The sequence below is a fragment of the Anomaloglossus baeobatrachus genome, chromosome 6 (assembly GCF_048569485.1).
Source record: "Anomaloglossus baeobatrachus isolate aAnoBae1 chromosome 6, aAnoBae1.hap1, whole genome shotgun sequence".
Taxonomy (NCBI): Eukaryota; Metazoa; Chordata; class Amphibia; order Anura; family Aromobatidae; genus Anomaloglossus; species Anomaloglossus baeobatrachus.
This window is the reverse complement of record NC_134358.1, coordinates 520,087,270-520,103,539: the sequence shown is the minus strand read 5'-3', so window position 1 is coordinate 520,103,539 and position 16,270 is coordinate 520,087,270. Positions and strand designations below refer to the sequence as shown.

At 42.8% G+C, this 16,270-nt stretch overlaps 1 protein-coding gene across 1 annotated transcript in view; it reads right to left on the bottom strand.

Moving 5' to 3' along the window:
• NRP1 (neuropilin 1) overlaps nt 1-16,270 on the bottom strand; it is a 259,574-nt gene that overhangs the window by 93,995 nt on the left and 149,309 nt on the right. Inside the window, exons 6-7 of the mRNA XM_075315483.1 lie at nt 12,052-12,207; nt 8,446-8,612 (exon numbers count right to left, since the gene is read on the bottom strand). Of these exons, the coding sequence (XP_075171598.1) occupies nt 8,446-8,612; nt 12,052-12,207 (323 nt within the window). The remainder of the gene's footprint in view (nt 1-8,445; nt 8,613-12,051; nt 12,208-16,270) is intronic.

Genomic DNA, 16,270 nt, shown 5'->3' with positions numbered 1-16,270 from the left:
GAACCATGTCCTGTAGTCTGATAAGGCTATGATAAACTTATTCGGTTCAGATGGTGTCAAGCATATGTTGCAGCAACCAGATGAGGAGTGCAAAGATATGTGTGTCCTGCCTACAGTCAGGCATGGTAGTGGGAGTGTCATGGTTTGGGGCTGCATGAGTGCTGCTGGCTGTGGGGACTACAGTTCATTGAGGGAACCATAAATGGCAACATGTACTGTGACATACTGAAGCAGAGCATGATCCCCTCCCTTTGTAAGCAACATGATATCATCCCCCAACACACCCTCAATATGACCACTATCTTGCTAAAGAAACTGAGGGTAAAGGTGCCGGACTGGCCAAACATGTCTCCAGACCTAAACTCTATTGACCATCTGTGGGGAATCCTCAAATGGTGAAGGAGTTCAAGGTCTCTAACATCCACCAGCTCCGTGATGTCATCATGGAGGCAAGAAGAGGATCCAGCAACCTCTGTGAACCTCTAGTCAACTCCATGCCTAAGAAATTTAAGGCAGTGCTGGAAAATAGAGGTGGCCACACAAATATTGACACTTTAGGCACAATTTATCCATATTCACCTTTGCTGCCAGCAGTTTACACATTAATGGCTGTGTGTTATTTAGAGGGCACCAAGCTTACACTTATACAAGCCGCACACTATTTTACATTGCATGAGTGTAATATCTTCAGTGTTGTCCCATGAAAAGATATAATACAATCTTTACACAAATGGGAGAAAAGTACTCACTTTTGTGATATATATATATATATATATATATATATATATATGTGTGTGTGTGATAATAATGAATTACTACTCTATATTTAAAAAATGGTTTATTTTCCTACTTATATATTATGATTACAGGAGAGAAGTCACATAGTAAAATATGATTTATATTAGAGAATTCCTTCAATCTAGCAACAGTTTTCATGTAGAATTAAGCAAAAATACTTTCAAGACCCTGGTCCAGTAGCCACGTTGGTAGTCTGTGACTGCTGGTCCATTGTCCTACAATCTTCCTTCTACCTGCTGGCTTCACCAGCATCTTTTCTGATTAGACCTGGTATCACATCATGCATCATGCTGAAATAATGACACCACGCCTGGCCTAATAATGTCATCATGCCTGGCCTAATAACCAGAAAAGGAGCTGGGGATGCCAGGCAGAAAGAGGAAGCTCACAGGGTAATTGTCTGGTGGCCATGGACTAGTTTTGGAGCCACAGGACCAGGGTATTTTTGCTCCCCTCTTGCCAAACATTGGGTGGATTTTGTCTACTATACATGCTATGTATTAAAAATTAAAAATGAGAACTTATACATTTAAAAATTCTAAGACAATAAAGATGCTGGGGAGATTTTTTCAATACTAGGTCATTTTTAATTTTTCAGAAACAGATGAAGATTAACAGTTGTCTATATTTATCTTTAATTAATGGATTTTGAGCTCGAATTATTGCATTTCTCCCCTCTTACCATCAGGGTATATATGTTTCCCGTCTACATCCGCTGGGTTGTACAGCATTAAGTTGGCTGCGGATGTAGATAAAGAAGCAGATGCTGACAGTGAAAAATTATTTCATAAATAAGAAACACTGGTTGCTCGATTCCAATACATCCCACATTTTCCCATGCACGTCGGCCCGACTTTATGAGTGAGTAATTGTTGCTGAATACCATGTTATTTGGTAAAGACAGATGACATTTTTAGTCGGCAGAATTTCTGCAGGAATATGTATAAAGGCTTGGAAGATCTGCTGATTGACCATCCATTATTCATTACATTCATTTTAGCAGGATGGTGTTTACAGTTTTGCTATGATGCGGTTTCTCAAGTGTTTCATTGCGCATCCAAGCTCTTTCCGAAGATATACGATGGAACGTCAGTCCTGATTCCTCATCTCCCTAACTACTTGTTCGCCTGTCATTTTAGATGTAGAGCAGCTTGGACATGTGTGTTAAATTTTTATGCCTGCCTATTATTAATGGTCGGTGAGTAAAAATGTAGTGAAATGCACTTTCATTAAGATATTATAAGCCGCATGGGAAATATGTTGAAAAGCCAGGTAGTGAGGAAAAGGAGGGTGCCGGTGACCTTCTTTTCTATTGTTCTAGTTCTCAGTACACAATGGACTAAAGTCATTTTAATAATAAGTCTGCATTGCTTCCGGGCGTTAATTCTACATCGTTATATGGAAAACTGTAATTAAGATCCTAGATGGACAGATGGAAACATAGATAGATATAGAGAAAGAAAGATGCATAATATGATCACTAGGCAGCCCTCTAAAATTAAGAAGCAAAAAGTGGGGGTACTTTATCGACCCATCTCAAAGGGATGTTTCCGCCCAAGAAAAAATTAGCATTTCTCAAGCATGCTTTTTGTGGACTTGAACTTGTTTTGAGATGGGTCAATAAAGTGTCCACACTCTTTGCTTATTCATTTTGGAGCATTGCCTACTTTTGGATTTTGTTTATAAGTGAACCTTGAGTCAGGGTTCAGAAGCTTGCACTCTAAATTTCAGGGTTCTGCCATGTTTTTTTTGTAGATACATAGTTTGAAAGGTGAATGGTCGGCAAAAATGTAGAATAGCGGGTAGTCAATTGACACGCATGGACTTGGGAAGGTCAGGCGCACAGTAAGACACAGTAAGGTTTTACCACGACAAACAAGGGGTACACTGGAGGCATTTTAACAACAGTGGGCCCTAGTGCTAGTGGGAAGGAAGATGGACACCACCTTCACTTACCAGCAACTGTACCCTGCACTTCTAGCCAGTTCCTCACCTGTTGCCGAGCAGGAACCTGAAGCCCTGAGAGACTCTACAATAGTTCTGGCTAGTGAGTGGGCAAGTAAGGATCACTAGTCCCACCGCTGCACTAAAACACACCAGGGAAGAAGGGCAAACAGGGGAAACAACACAAGGATAAGCTCAGCTTCACAGCTGCAGTCAGACACCAGGACTGCAGCTTATGCCACTTCACTGCAACAAGGGCTAAACAACTCCTTCCACCTTCAGGCTTAGCTTCAGACTGGATTCAGAAAAACTGGCGCCCTCTACTGGAAGATATGACCATATATAGGAGAAGGGAGTAGTCACCAACCAGAAACACCTGATGCCTTGAGTCAGAAGCTGCTGGAAAGAAAAACCAACATTAACCCTTTCAGCACTGAAGGAAAGGGGATACGTTTAATGTGAGGAGTCTCAGATGTGAAAAAGAGACTACGGCCCAGATTCTGTCACAAGTCTCTAGTACCAAAGAGAGGGACATCACTACATTAATCAAAAGATTACTAGAAAAAATAGATAGATGGATGGATGGATGGATGGATGGATTTATGGATAGATACATAGATAGGTAGATAGAGGGATAGATAGATAGATAGATAGAGGGATAGATAGATGGATAGATAGATAGATAGATAGATGGATAGATAGATAGATAGAGGGATAGATAGAGGGATAGATAGATAAATGAAGGACATTTCTTAAACCATCTCGAGGAAGCTGTAACATTTTCCTGTCAAGTGGGTTTCCTCCCACTGGAAATTGGGGTCACACAGTTTACCCATTAGTTATGTCAAGGGGGCGAACGGCTGGATGTTTTGGAAGGAACATCAACATTTTTTGAGGCGTAAAAGACAAGTTAGCAGGCTGTCGGCACGTATAGTGCTATTGTGTCATCCTACTTACAGAAAGGCATTGCTCTGTTGTCAGTGGATATTCCCCAATGAATGCAGCTATTCACTTACATAAAATAATGGTTGGAGAGGAGAACATTTTATAGAGAGTTTCCTGACCATGAATACATACCACTGTCCTCCTGATCCATTAATAATAGTTAATCCTAATGTATGAGAAATCTGTAGATTCCCTGAACCTCGCCTTTCTTGATTTAAAATTTTCAATTAAAAAACTCCAGTCACTGTATACTACATGAACAAAATGTATGAGCCCAACACTTAGCATTTCCTTGGCATTAGAAAAGGCTGAAATTGGAATTCAAGGATGGATATTCCCAGGCCATTTTTAACATACCAAAACAGAGTTTAATGAAACACTTCCTTACTGTAACCCACCCCCCAAATAAATGTGGCCCGTATTACATCTTATGGCAAAACACAAAAATGTTGTGAATGCAAAAGGAGCCCAAAGAGGTTCAGAGGTTCTTTCTAAGTAAGTTAAGAACAGACAATTCAGGAAACAAGGAAATCCAAGGTATCACAGTGATCCAAGAGGGGATCGCTACTCAAGCACCAAATGGTACTAAGGTTAAAGGTTAGGACAACGCAGTAGAGTGATATAAAAGGGTTAATAGTTTCTATATTTCTTGATTTTAAATATTTTATTGTTCCATTAGTATTTCTGGTGTAAGTTCATATCATTGTGTAGCCTTCAAAACAATGAAACAAGCTCAAGGATTATTATTGTCTGCTATATGTTCTTCTTGTCTTTTGCTCCACCTTTGCTAGGCTTAGACCTAACAACAACCAAAGTATCTTCCAACCACTACTATCTTATATTATTGTCATGGGTGTGCCACTGGTGACAGATAGTCATGTGGTTTCTGGCAATAGAAGGTCACAGCGTTTGGCTGAATTTGGCAAAATGCTCCCTGACTTTCTATTGTTCCTGCTGTCAGTATTCATTGTAATAGGTGGGTTTCCTGCTGGGTTTGCATCTCTTCCCCTTTAAAACCCAGCGGAGTCCTGCTTCCATCCAGCTGCTGATTATCAGTATTCCCTTTATGGTTAAATACACCCATCTTCCCTGGACTTGTGCTAGTGATATTATTCAGTTCATTCAAGCTCTAGTTGCAAGTAGGTGGCTTGTACTCAGCTGTGGTGTAGTTGCTGTTACTTTGCTGACCTTCTGCCTGAGTCATCTGTGGACAAGACGTTCATGTATTTCCCCCTGTGTGTGCTCCTTGTTGTCTTCTCTAGTGTTTAATGGGGTTGAAAAAGGGCTCATCCCACCCGTTCCCTATTTAGGGCCCAGCACTAAGGCTACCTAGTGTCAGGTATCCAGCTTGGCATATAGGTGCGGAACCTATCTAGGGTGGTGAGGGATCCCAGGGACAAGTGGAAGGTTTGGCCAGGGGTCACCATCTCCCCCTTCCCTAGACACAGGGTTTCCCTTCCCCTTACCTAGCATGGCAATTATATTGGACGTATGTATCAGATAAAGTTGAAGCGATTGGGTTTCCTATTCAAAAATAACCGGCCAAATTTTCCATGAAGTTCATTCTAGTCCAAACTCCTATGGACTACAAAAATAATTTCAATTCCAGCTCTAATATCCATAGGTTAAGCATAGTCTAAAGGTGGTCATACACATTTGCTAACTGGACATTCGTTTGGCAGCTATTCATCCCAATTCTCCACCTCCATACACATGTTTGTTTGGTTCGACGGAGCACGCATGTCTTTTGAATGGGGAGAAGAGAGTAAACCAAGGCCAAACACCTTTGGTTGGGGCGTATCTTCCTTGAGAACAAAAAGATAGTCCATGTTGATCTTTTTGTCCATGATACAAGCCAAGTGAACACATGCCACCAGAAGGTTGGTTGGTCTCGGCAGTTTGGCATAGTCTATATGACCACCTTTAGATTAGTGTCATTCATGACTGGCAGGTCAAAATAATCATGTTCTGGATCAATGTAACTTCAAAATGAGTTGTTCTCAACAAAAGTAAAATGAGAATACATCATAGATAGACATCATTAAATATAGAAGCAGACTCAGATCTTTTATCCACAGTGACGGATCCTTAAGATATTGCTGCAATAACAGCACAGCGGGGAACACCTAAATTAAAAATCTTAATTAAAATATATTTTGCATCCTGTATTTTATGCATATGATGTAATATATGCAAATATCTCTGCTGTAATTGCTTGGCACATTGCCTCTCAGCGTGATCTGCCTCTTTTGTGTGGAGCAGAATTTCCATATTGTTATAAGCTCTATATGTGTTTTCTTCATTCTCGCTGATTACTTACTTTCATAAGTATTAACAAGACCAAGAGTGCATGTACTATAGAAACGACTGTTGGATCAGCCTAATCCGCCGCCTCCCGTCTGTCCTGAGATAGGCCTCAAATATGATGATAGGAACCAACACCAGACGGGGGCACCATTTTGACTTTGCTATACCATCCTTTATGTGCCCTAGTGAAATCATGGGTTTATATGGATTATAAAAGGGGGTCCAAGATTTTTTAAAATGCATAGAGAGTGGGGGATGTATTGAAATAATTATACTTGCTCACTAAGTCTCCTGTCGCTCCAGAACTGCTACTCCGGTGGTTGGCAGGCTTGGGGAGGCTTTAACCCTTCACTTAAAGGGGTTGACCACATCCCCTTCTGATTCCACATGTTTCCCTCAGATAAAATAATAAAGTCTATACTCACCTCCGGTACCAACGCCCTTCCAGTGGTGTCCAAGCTCACGGTCCCAGGGATCATGTGGGTTTGTGACATCACACGAGGCCCCATCCAATCAGCGCCGGCTTCTGTCTCCCACCTTTGGACCAAACGAACAATCAACAGGAAGTGAGTGCAGCCACAGTCCTCCCTTCCTGTTGAATAACTCGTTTGGTCCGAATGCAGGGAGACAAAACCCGGCGCTGATTGGACTCGAAGCCCCGATACTACAAACCCAGATGCTGTTTAAGGGCATTGGTACAGGAGGTGAGTATAGGTTTTATTATTTTTCCTGTGGGGAACGTGGAATCAGAAGGTGTTGTCATAGTAGTGGACAACTCCTTTAAGTGACCACTAATAGGCCATGTACCAATGAAGCTCCTATCACTAATGATGCCAGTGGTACATGGTGATAGGTAGTTAGAAAATCATGGGCAAACAGCTAGAAAGACCAGCAGGAGCACGGAGGTGTTTGTGGATCTACTGGGTGACTATAAGATTTCTTACTATTTTAATGCTTTTAGTCCATTTTTTTTTAAATCCTGGAAAATCCCATTAAATAATGAGAATTGTTGTCATTATGGACTTCTCTAGCCCTTAAAACGTCAGTATATGGGTATAAAATCTAAAACACGTCAAAAGGCAAGCAAGCATAAAGACAGAGTTTTCACTATGAACCACCTGTATCCTAAAGAGAACTATAAAATTACTAACAGTTTGGTCTCTGTTTCAGTTTCCCTAATAATACTGACGTCTTAAACTACATCGTCTACTAAATTGAGTTATTATGTGTATGAACCTCTATGGCAGTAAAGTGCAGCTTATTATATTAGAAATAGATGGTCAGGTCTAATTCTGCACTGGCGTCTCTCCAGAGCTAATGAGCCCGGGTCTTATTAGGGTAGTTAGACCTGTAGTGGTTCAAGAAGTTACAACTGTAAAGGTCCTCACTGTTCAGCTAGGTTGGGTTATAAAGGTTAGGAAACCCATGTTCCTCCACTTTTTTAAGTGAGCTCTGATTTATTAGAAAGAAATCCCCATTGAGAATCATGATAACAGAATTGAAAGTTCGTACAAATAGGTTCTCTTGCTCTAGAGGACCCAACATTTCACTGTGTAATGCTTCATTTTTCCTCTGGAGGCACTGCAGGTAGGGAAACTAAACATATTATCGCAGCGCAGACTGGGAATGGTCTGGTGTGAGCCAAAACACAGAACAGGGGTTACACCACGACAAACAAGGGGTACACTGGGGACACTTTATCAATGGAGGCCCCTAGGATTAGTGAGGGGGAAGATGGACACGTCCTCCACTTACCTGCTACTGTACCCTGCACTCCAAGCCAGTCCCTAAACAGGTTCCTGACCTGTCGCGAGCAGGAACCTGAAGCCCTGAAAAGACCCTACAATTGTCCCTGGGTAGGGAGTGGGCAGGTGAGGGACGCTAACCACACCACTACACTGAAACAACACACCAGTGAAAGAAGACAGAAAGGGGGAAACACAATGATAAACCGCTGCAGTCAGAACCAAGACTGCAGCCACCCCAGCAACTTCAACAGAGGGTTTCAGAAGCTCCTTCCACCTAAAGGACCAGCATCCAAATGGTAAAGCGATCAGAGAATATCCGGCACCCTGTGCTGGTAGCAGGGTATATAAAGGGATTGGGAGTGGTCCCAAACCGGAAACACCTGAGATGGTAATGAGACCGCTTGCTAGCAAGGAATACTGGCATTAACCCTACAACCACCAAAGGAAAAAACGTTTAATATTGAGAGTCAAGAATGGAAATGACTCTAAAGTCTTGCATCTGTCACTGGTCTCATAACGCAGAGAGACAGCCGTGACACATATGCTATTGGGTTTCCCAAGCAGGTAACTGTTAAAGGTCCCAGCAATGGACCACAACAAGAAGTCATCACAGAACAAAACGAACAATTTCTGTACAATGTAAATATCTACAACCCAAATATACCGTATTTTAACTCTTTGCCTTAATATAATTGGTATGTACCTGTATCCATTCTTTAATTGTGTCCTCACCAGGGGTCCATCCATTCTCAAGATAGTTGAGTCTTGACCTTTCTGTAGACCAGTTAGTGCTATAATGTGAAGATGCGGTGATTTGGTCCGAAGTTATTTCCCCAGATTCCATCCCAAGGGCTTCTTTGCACACAAAATCTTAAAAAAGATGCATAAGATCAGCTATGTGATTTAGGAATCATCTTTAATACATACGGTATATAACAGGATATATATCACAGTAAACAGTAGCATCAAAGTCATTTAGTATTGGACATGTGACGGTGTGCAAAGAGGTCATCCATGTTGACAAATATAAGTCTCAATTCATTTTTCTATGGATTTTAGGCCTGTCCAACCTGACGCCCTTTTCCTGCCAGTGGGCTTAAAGTAATATATGATGTTTTCCTTCTAATTGAGGTCACATATGAAAGCTTTGAAGTTAAGCTGGTTTGCTGTTGCTGCTATAATGGATACTAACCTTACTAAGTGCTACGAGGTCAGAACATTGCTCTTCCATGACAATAAAACGGAACTGCAAAAGGTCACATAATCTTTTCCAGTTGTTCTTAACCATGTCCTTCATAAATTCCAAAACTCCAAAATAACTTTCATTGAAGAAGCACAGGCATGTTTGTTTAAGCGCTATGTATTTAGATAACTGTAATCTATTTAAAGGGTAACTTGATTTTCAAAAAAAGGTTTTACATATTCTTATAACTTTTCAATATTTTTGATTGGGTTCAATTGGGACCTTAAATGATCAGGAGTTCAGTATTTGCTCAAAACAGGATCATCTAACCCCTTCGAGAGTCTGATCCTTATTTTGGGCAATCGATCCAGGTCTCAGCACTTCATCTACACCCGGATAAAGGGGGCTTTACACGCAACGTCATATCTAACGATATGTCGTCGGGGTCACGGAATTCGTGACGCACATCCGGCGTCGTTAGCGTCGTCAGCTTTGAGCGACTGTTAATGATCAAAAATACTCACCTTATCGTTGATCGTTGACACGTCGTTCATTTTCAAAATCTCGTTGGTCGTTGTGGACGTAGGTTGTTCGTCGTTCCTGAGGCAGCACACATCGCTACGTGTGACAACCCCGGGAACGACGAACAACAGCTTACCTGCGTCCTCCGGTAACGAGGTGGGCATGTCGATAATGCGGCTGCTCTCCGCACCTTCGCTTCTATTGGACACCTTCAGGGTGACGTTGCTGTGACGTCGCATGAACCGCCCCCTTAGAAAAGAGGTGGTTCGCCGGCCACAGCGACGTCGCTGGGAAGGTAAGTCCGTGTGACGGGGCCTAGCGATATTGTGCGCCACGGGCAGCAATTTGCCCATGACGCACAAATGATGGGGGTGGGTGCATTCATGAGCGACATCGCTAGCGATGTCGCTGCGTGTAAAGCAGCCTTAAGCGCTTGTGCCATTTAGTTTTTTATAAATTTCTGGTTCTCCGGCAGTAATCAAAATATCTGACATGTTGCTTTGAGATGTCAAAAGTTTTTTGAAACTTCAGTTACATTTTAAGTGTTTGTACCTCTATGTCATAATATTCCTATGTATTTGGTACTGCGTAATATACAACCCCAATTCCCAAAAAGTTGGGACATTCTAGAAAACAAAAATGCAATGATTAAATCAAATCTCTTATAGCCATAATTTATTCAGAAGAGAACCTAGAACACAGATCAGAAGTTGAAACTAGCCATTTTACCATTTAACACTAGAACTACTCAGGTAGTCATTTTGACTACTTTGCACCATGTATTTCTATATAGGTGTCACACGAGTCCAGTAGTTCTAGTGTTAATTTGAAAAAAAAAAGTAATACATTTAGAAATTGATAACAGTTATACACCTTAAAACCTTTGGTACAGGGTTAACTAAAGGATATAAAAGTAATCGGTACTAAAAAGAAAGCTGATGAGTCAATTTTAAACTAACACATGACTGTATAAAAAGAGCATGGTTGAGAGGCAGAGCCTCTCTGAAGCAAAGATGGTCAGCGGCAGAGGCGGACATATCATTAGTGCAACCTATGAAGCTGCACAGGGGCCCAAGTGGTTGAGGAGCCCATTTCTACTGCTTAAACAAGTGGAGTTGTGAATTTTGATGAGTTATTGGACTGAAAAGGGCCCATATACTGTTAATGTACAGCAGCTCTTTTCTATCTGTGAACAACTGCGTCAAAATATTATGGAACAATTTTAGAAAAATACTCCTTTAAGTAAAATTGCAAAGACCTTGAATATCCAATCATCAATGGTTGATAAATCATCAAACGGTTCACAGACTCTGGAGAAGACCATGTCCACAAGAAGAGTTCAACTGATGACCTGGCCACCTGCAGTCCTGACCTTTTACCAACAGAAAACATTTGGTGCACTATAACATGAAAATCTGGCAAAGACCTCGGACTGTCGAGCAGTGACAATCCCAAATCAGAGAAGAATGGGACAACATTCCTCTGCCAAAACTTAAGCAATTGGTCTCCTCCCTTTACAGACTGTTGTGTAAAGAAGAGAAGATGCTACACAATGGTAGACATGGCCTTCTTCCAACTTTTTTGAGATGTGTCGCTGCCATCAATGTAGAAAATGGAAAAATATCTAACGTTCAACTTGTCATATGTGCTCTGTTCTCAATAAAATTAGGCTATATGAGATTTCCAAATCATTGCATTCCAGTTTTCCTTACATTTTTCACACTGTCTTGACTTTTTTGGAATTGGGATTGTAGATCATAACTTGGCCTTAAGGCCCCGTCACACACAGAGATAAATCTTTGGCAGATCTGTGGTTGCAGTGAAATCATGGACATATTGTTCCATTTGTAAACAGCCACAAACCTGGCACTGATTGTCCACAATTTCACTGCAATCACAGATCTGCCGCAGATTTATCTGTGTGTGACAGGGCCTTTACATAAGAAAAGTGTCATAGTCTTCAAGTGATCTAACATAGAAGTCATGGGGCACTCAGCCTTCAGTTCAGCGTTTATTTTTGCACTTCAAGGATACAACAACAGATGAATCCATGTTATAGCAAGGGAGGGGGAGCGGTGATGGAGAGCTCTTTTGGACAACGGCCGTTTCACGCCGACCAGGCGCTTCTATGGGTCCACTTTGCCAAGTGGACCCGTAGAAGTACCTGGTCAGTATGAAACAGCCGTCGTCCAAAAGCCAAGTGGACCCGTAGAAGCGCCTAATCGGCGTGAAACGGACGTAGTCCAAAAGAGCTCTCCCTCACCGCTCCCCCTGCCTTGCTATAAGATGGATTCACTTGCTGATGTATCCTTGAAGTGAAAAAATAAAAACTGGACTGAAGGCTGAGTACCTCCTGAGTTCTGTGTTATTTGAAACTTGGACTGGTTCTGGGATTATACATGGGGATTAGCACCGCTGTCCTCCTTACTTTGGCTCCATGTAGATTCCTGTGAGTACACCACCTCCTGTTACTGTGTGGTGCCACTATTCAGTGCATTTTCTGTTCCTGTTGACTGTTTTCATGGGATCTGTTTTACGTGGAAGTTTTTTCAATGTTTTATGTACAGGAGACTATATACCATGGAGAAATGATGCAGTACTGACCTTGTTCTGCATTACTCTGTAATACAGAATAGTTTGCAGAAAATCCTTCCTTTGCTATGGCATTGTCTGCATGAAAAACAACGGACATAATTCCAGATGAGGCTCTGACTCGCCCTGGGTTGTTCTGGCCACAGTAACGCCCAATGTGAGGACCCACTGAAAAAAGGAAAAAAAAGATTAGTTAATAAAAATAAATAAATTTGGAAGAAAAATATATAAAAACTAATGTTGCAGCCTTTTCTTTGACAATTGTATCTCATGCACACATGTATTTATTGTCCTCAGAGGAGACAATGCATCTCAACCATAAAGGTCAGGAGATAGCTTTACTTCATGGTCGTCCGCAATAATAGATACAGATCATAAACAAGATAATGGGCTTCAGCCGCTCTGACCTGAGCGAAGAGACCTTCAATTACTTAAGAGATCGTTGCTTTGAATCAGCAACAGCATCTACGACACATTCTGTATATTAGGTGTAGATGGAAAACTTGTTGCTATCGGTAGGAAATATAGGCAAAGTGAGTTTGACGTTTATTAAATGAAAAGATGGAAAAACACAGCTGTAGTGGCTAAATAACACATCAGTAAGAAGATAGAAATTCACCCTACCCAAAAGTAAAGGGGGCTTTACATGCAGCGATATCGCTAGCGAGTGTACCCGCCCCCGTCGTTTGTGCGTCACGGGCAAATCGCTGCCCGTGGAGCACAATATCATTAGGAGCCGTCACACGGACTTACCTGCCTAGCGATGTCGCTGTGGCCGGTGAACCGCCTCCTTTCTAAGGGGGGCGGTTTGTGCGGCGTCACAGCGGCGTCACTAAGCGGATGCCCAATAGAAGCGGAGGGGCGGAGATGAGCGGCCGTAACATCCCGCCCACCTCCTTCCTTCCTCATTGCCGGCGGCCGCAGGTAAGCTGTAGTTCGTCGTTCCCGAGGTGTCACACATAGCGATGTGTTCTGCCTCGGGAACGACGAACAACCTGCGTCCTCAACAATCAACGATTCTTTGAAAATGAATGACGTGTCAACGATGGACGATTTGGTGAGTATGATTTTCCATCGTTAACGGCCGCTCGTTGGTGTCACACGCAACAACGTCGCTAACGATGCCGGATGTGCGTCACGGAATCCGTGACCCCGGCAATATATCATTAGATACGTCGTTGTGTGTAACGGGGCCTTAAATGTTAGCATGTGTAATATATACAGAGTGAAAACCATTTCTCATTGGTTCAAGGCATTTGCCCTACTGCTGAAAAGAATAAATAACTGTAATAAAACATGTCATAAAACTATTGGTTGTTGTATATAGACAACAACAACAATTCACCGAAAACAAACGAGCTGTATGTTTAGTAAGACCACAATGACACGATGTTGCCAAGACTTGGGGGTGACTTGCCTATTAGGAAAGAAAGTTGGAACAATCACAAAGAAATGTGACTTTCTTAAACGGAATCTGTCAGCAGGTTTTTGCTATGTAAGCTGAAGCCTGCATACGGCAAGGGTTAACACAGAGAATTCAGTGATGCTTGTCTTGTCAAAGTCCAATCTCTTGCTCATTTGCTATGTTTATATAACCAGTAGGACTTCTCATTGCTTGGACTACAATGACACGTGCATCGTAGTCTGGCACGCCCCTCCTGTCAATGCTCAATCTCTATAGAGAACCTGGTGTGGGAAGGATAGCTGATTGTTTCAAAACAGCTGCAGCCAGTAATCTAAGTGATACATAATTGGATTCAAAATCTCTTTGCCTACATCATGCTGCTCTCAGATGAAGTAGCAAAAACCTGCTGACAAATTCTCTTTAAGGGCAGTAACTTTCTTTTTTATTTCAGGACTCAAGATAGGTCATCAGACAGAAGGGGAAACAACTCATGTCATACAATTAGTTAATTTAACTGCATCTCCAGTCAGATGAATGATGGGGTATCTGGAGCTGAATCTAGGGATCCATATTAACAATAGGTTTTTAAAATAAAAATCCTGGAAAAAAACCCTCTTTAAAGTAACTAATTCAATTATTCTATCAGTAATTGTTGGAAACTTTGTGTTGCCGTTGAGCCATAAAGTGTGAGGGCTCATTTAGACTGGATGACCGAGGCGGCTATATGACCGCTGATTGCCTACATGCAAGCCGATTGGTGTTAGTTTAATTGCCTGTTGAGACAGACTGACCACACGTCTCTGCGCACAGAACAATCATTAGGACAATAGAACACTGTGAATACTATGGTATCAGCAGCACATCACCTCTTTACACAGCTTGCTTTAAATCATGTCTCCTGATTAATGAGCATTTTAGACAGGCCGAAAATGGGGAAATAATTTTTCAATCTGTCACAATTGATCATTTTATTTCCAAGCTGTAAGATTAATTACAAGATGTCACACAGAGATTTCCACAAACTTCAGCGACTGTCATGGAGGCGTCAGGTTCTGTTCAGACTACAGATTCTGACACTCCCCCTGATAACTCCTCCGGTGTCAGCAATCTATGCACGCAGACTTGATCATCGATCTTCTGAGTGCTAATTCAGAGGCGGGCTAGCAGGAGTTAATCTCTGCTAATCTGCTTGTTAGTCTCCTTTGATCACCTGCTGTGGGAGAGCCAATCACATCTGCTCCCCTCCTGGCTCTTTTTACCTATGCCAGATATAGTATATCTTAAGCTGGGTTCACACTAAACGACAGCGACAACGACGTCGCTGTTACGTCACCATTTTCGGTGACGTAACAGCGACCTTGTAAGTCGCTGTTATGATCGCTGCTTAGCTGTCAAACACAGCAGAAGCAGCGATCATAACGTCGCTGTGCTACATGTTCAGAGAGCAGGGAGCCGCGCATAGCGCTGGCTCCTTGCTCTCCTACAGTACACATCGGGTTAATTAACCCGATGTGTGCTGCAGCTACATGTCACAGTTCAGAGAGCAGGGAGCCGCGCGCACTGCTTAGCGCTGGCTCCTTGCTCTCCTTGCTACAGTATACATCGGGTTAATTACCCGATGCATACTGCAGCCACATGTCACAGTGCAGGAGCCGGCACTGGCAGCAAGAGCGGCGGAGGCTGGTAACCAGCGTAAACATCGGGTAACCAGGGAAAGGTCTTCCCTTGGTTACCCGATGTTTACGCTGGTTACAGCTTACCGCAGCTGCCAGTGCCGGCTCCTGCTCGCTTCATTTCGTCGCTCTCTCGCTGTCACACACAGCGATGTGTGTGTCACAGCGGGAGAGTGACGACCAAAAAATGAAGCTGGACATTCAGCAACGACCGGCGACCTCACAGCAGGGGCCAGGTCGTTGCTGGATGTCACACACAGCGACAGCAACGGGACGTCGCTGCAACGTCACAGAAAATGGTGACGTAGCAGCGACGTCGTTGTCGTTGTCGCTGTGTGTGACACCAGCTTTAGTTGGTCTCGGAGGGTTTGGTGATCCAGATTATCTGGTGTGAAACTTACAGTCACCCCTATCCAGCCTGAAGGATACCTGGTTCTCTCTGATCCATCACAGTATTGCCCAGGTTACCTCACAAAACCAGTTGAAAGTGAATAAAAGCCGTGAAAGACATTCTGGACTCTGTCTGAATTATTCTGCGACCTGTAGTTTTACGCACTTACACCCGAACTCCTGGGGCCAGCCTCACTCTCGGGAGGCCATACCACCAGACTGCAGACACCATCAGCCCCAGACGCTCGTTAAACTGCAGTGGCGGTCACTACCCTGACCGCAAACCGAGAGTGGCGTCACGATTCCCATGTAAATAAACCCCACATACATGTTGCCAGAAGTTCCCATCAAGTGAAGACCCTGTGGCGTCCCGGAAGGTGGAGAGAAATCCCTGAAGTCCCTGAGGTGACCGCTGCAGGTGAGGGGCTTCACAATTGGCTCCCCCACAACATGTGATAAAAGATGACTCACAAGCAGACCAGCAGAGATTAACTATGTTATACCTCAAATAAAGACAAATAAAGACAAACAAGGGAAAACCAAAACTTTGACATGCTGCGCACACAGGAATAGACAAAGAATCTCAGTTTAAAAACAAGAGACAGAGGTTGGCAACAAGGGTAAACTCAACAAACGGAACCCAGCAACAGGTGTCACACCAGATAGTCTGGATCACCACACCTTCCCAGACCAACTATCTGGTGTGACACCTGTTGCTGGGTGCAGTTGTTAAGTTTACCCTTGTTGCCAACCTCTGTCTCTT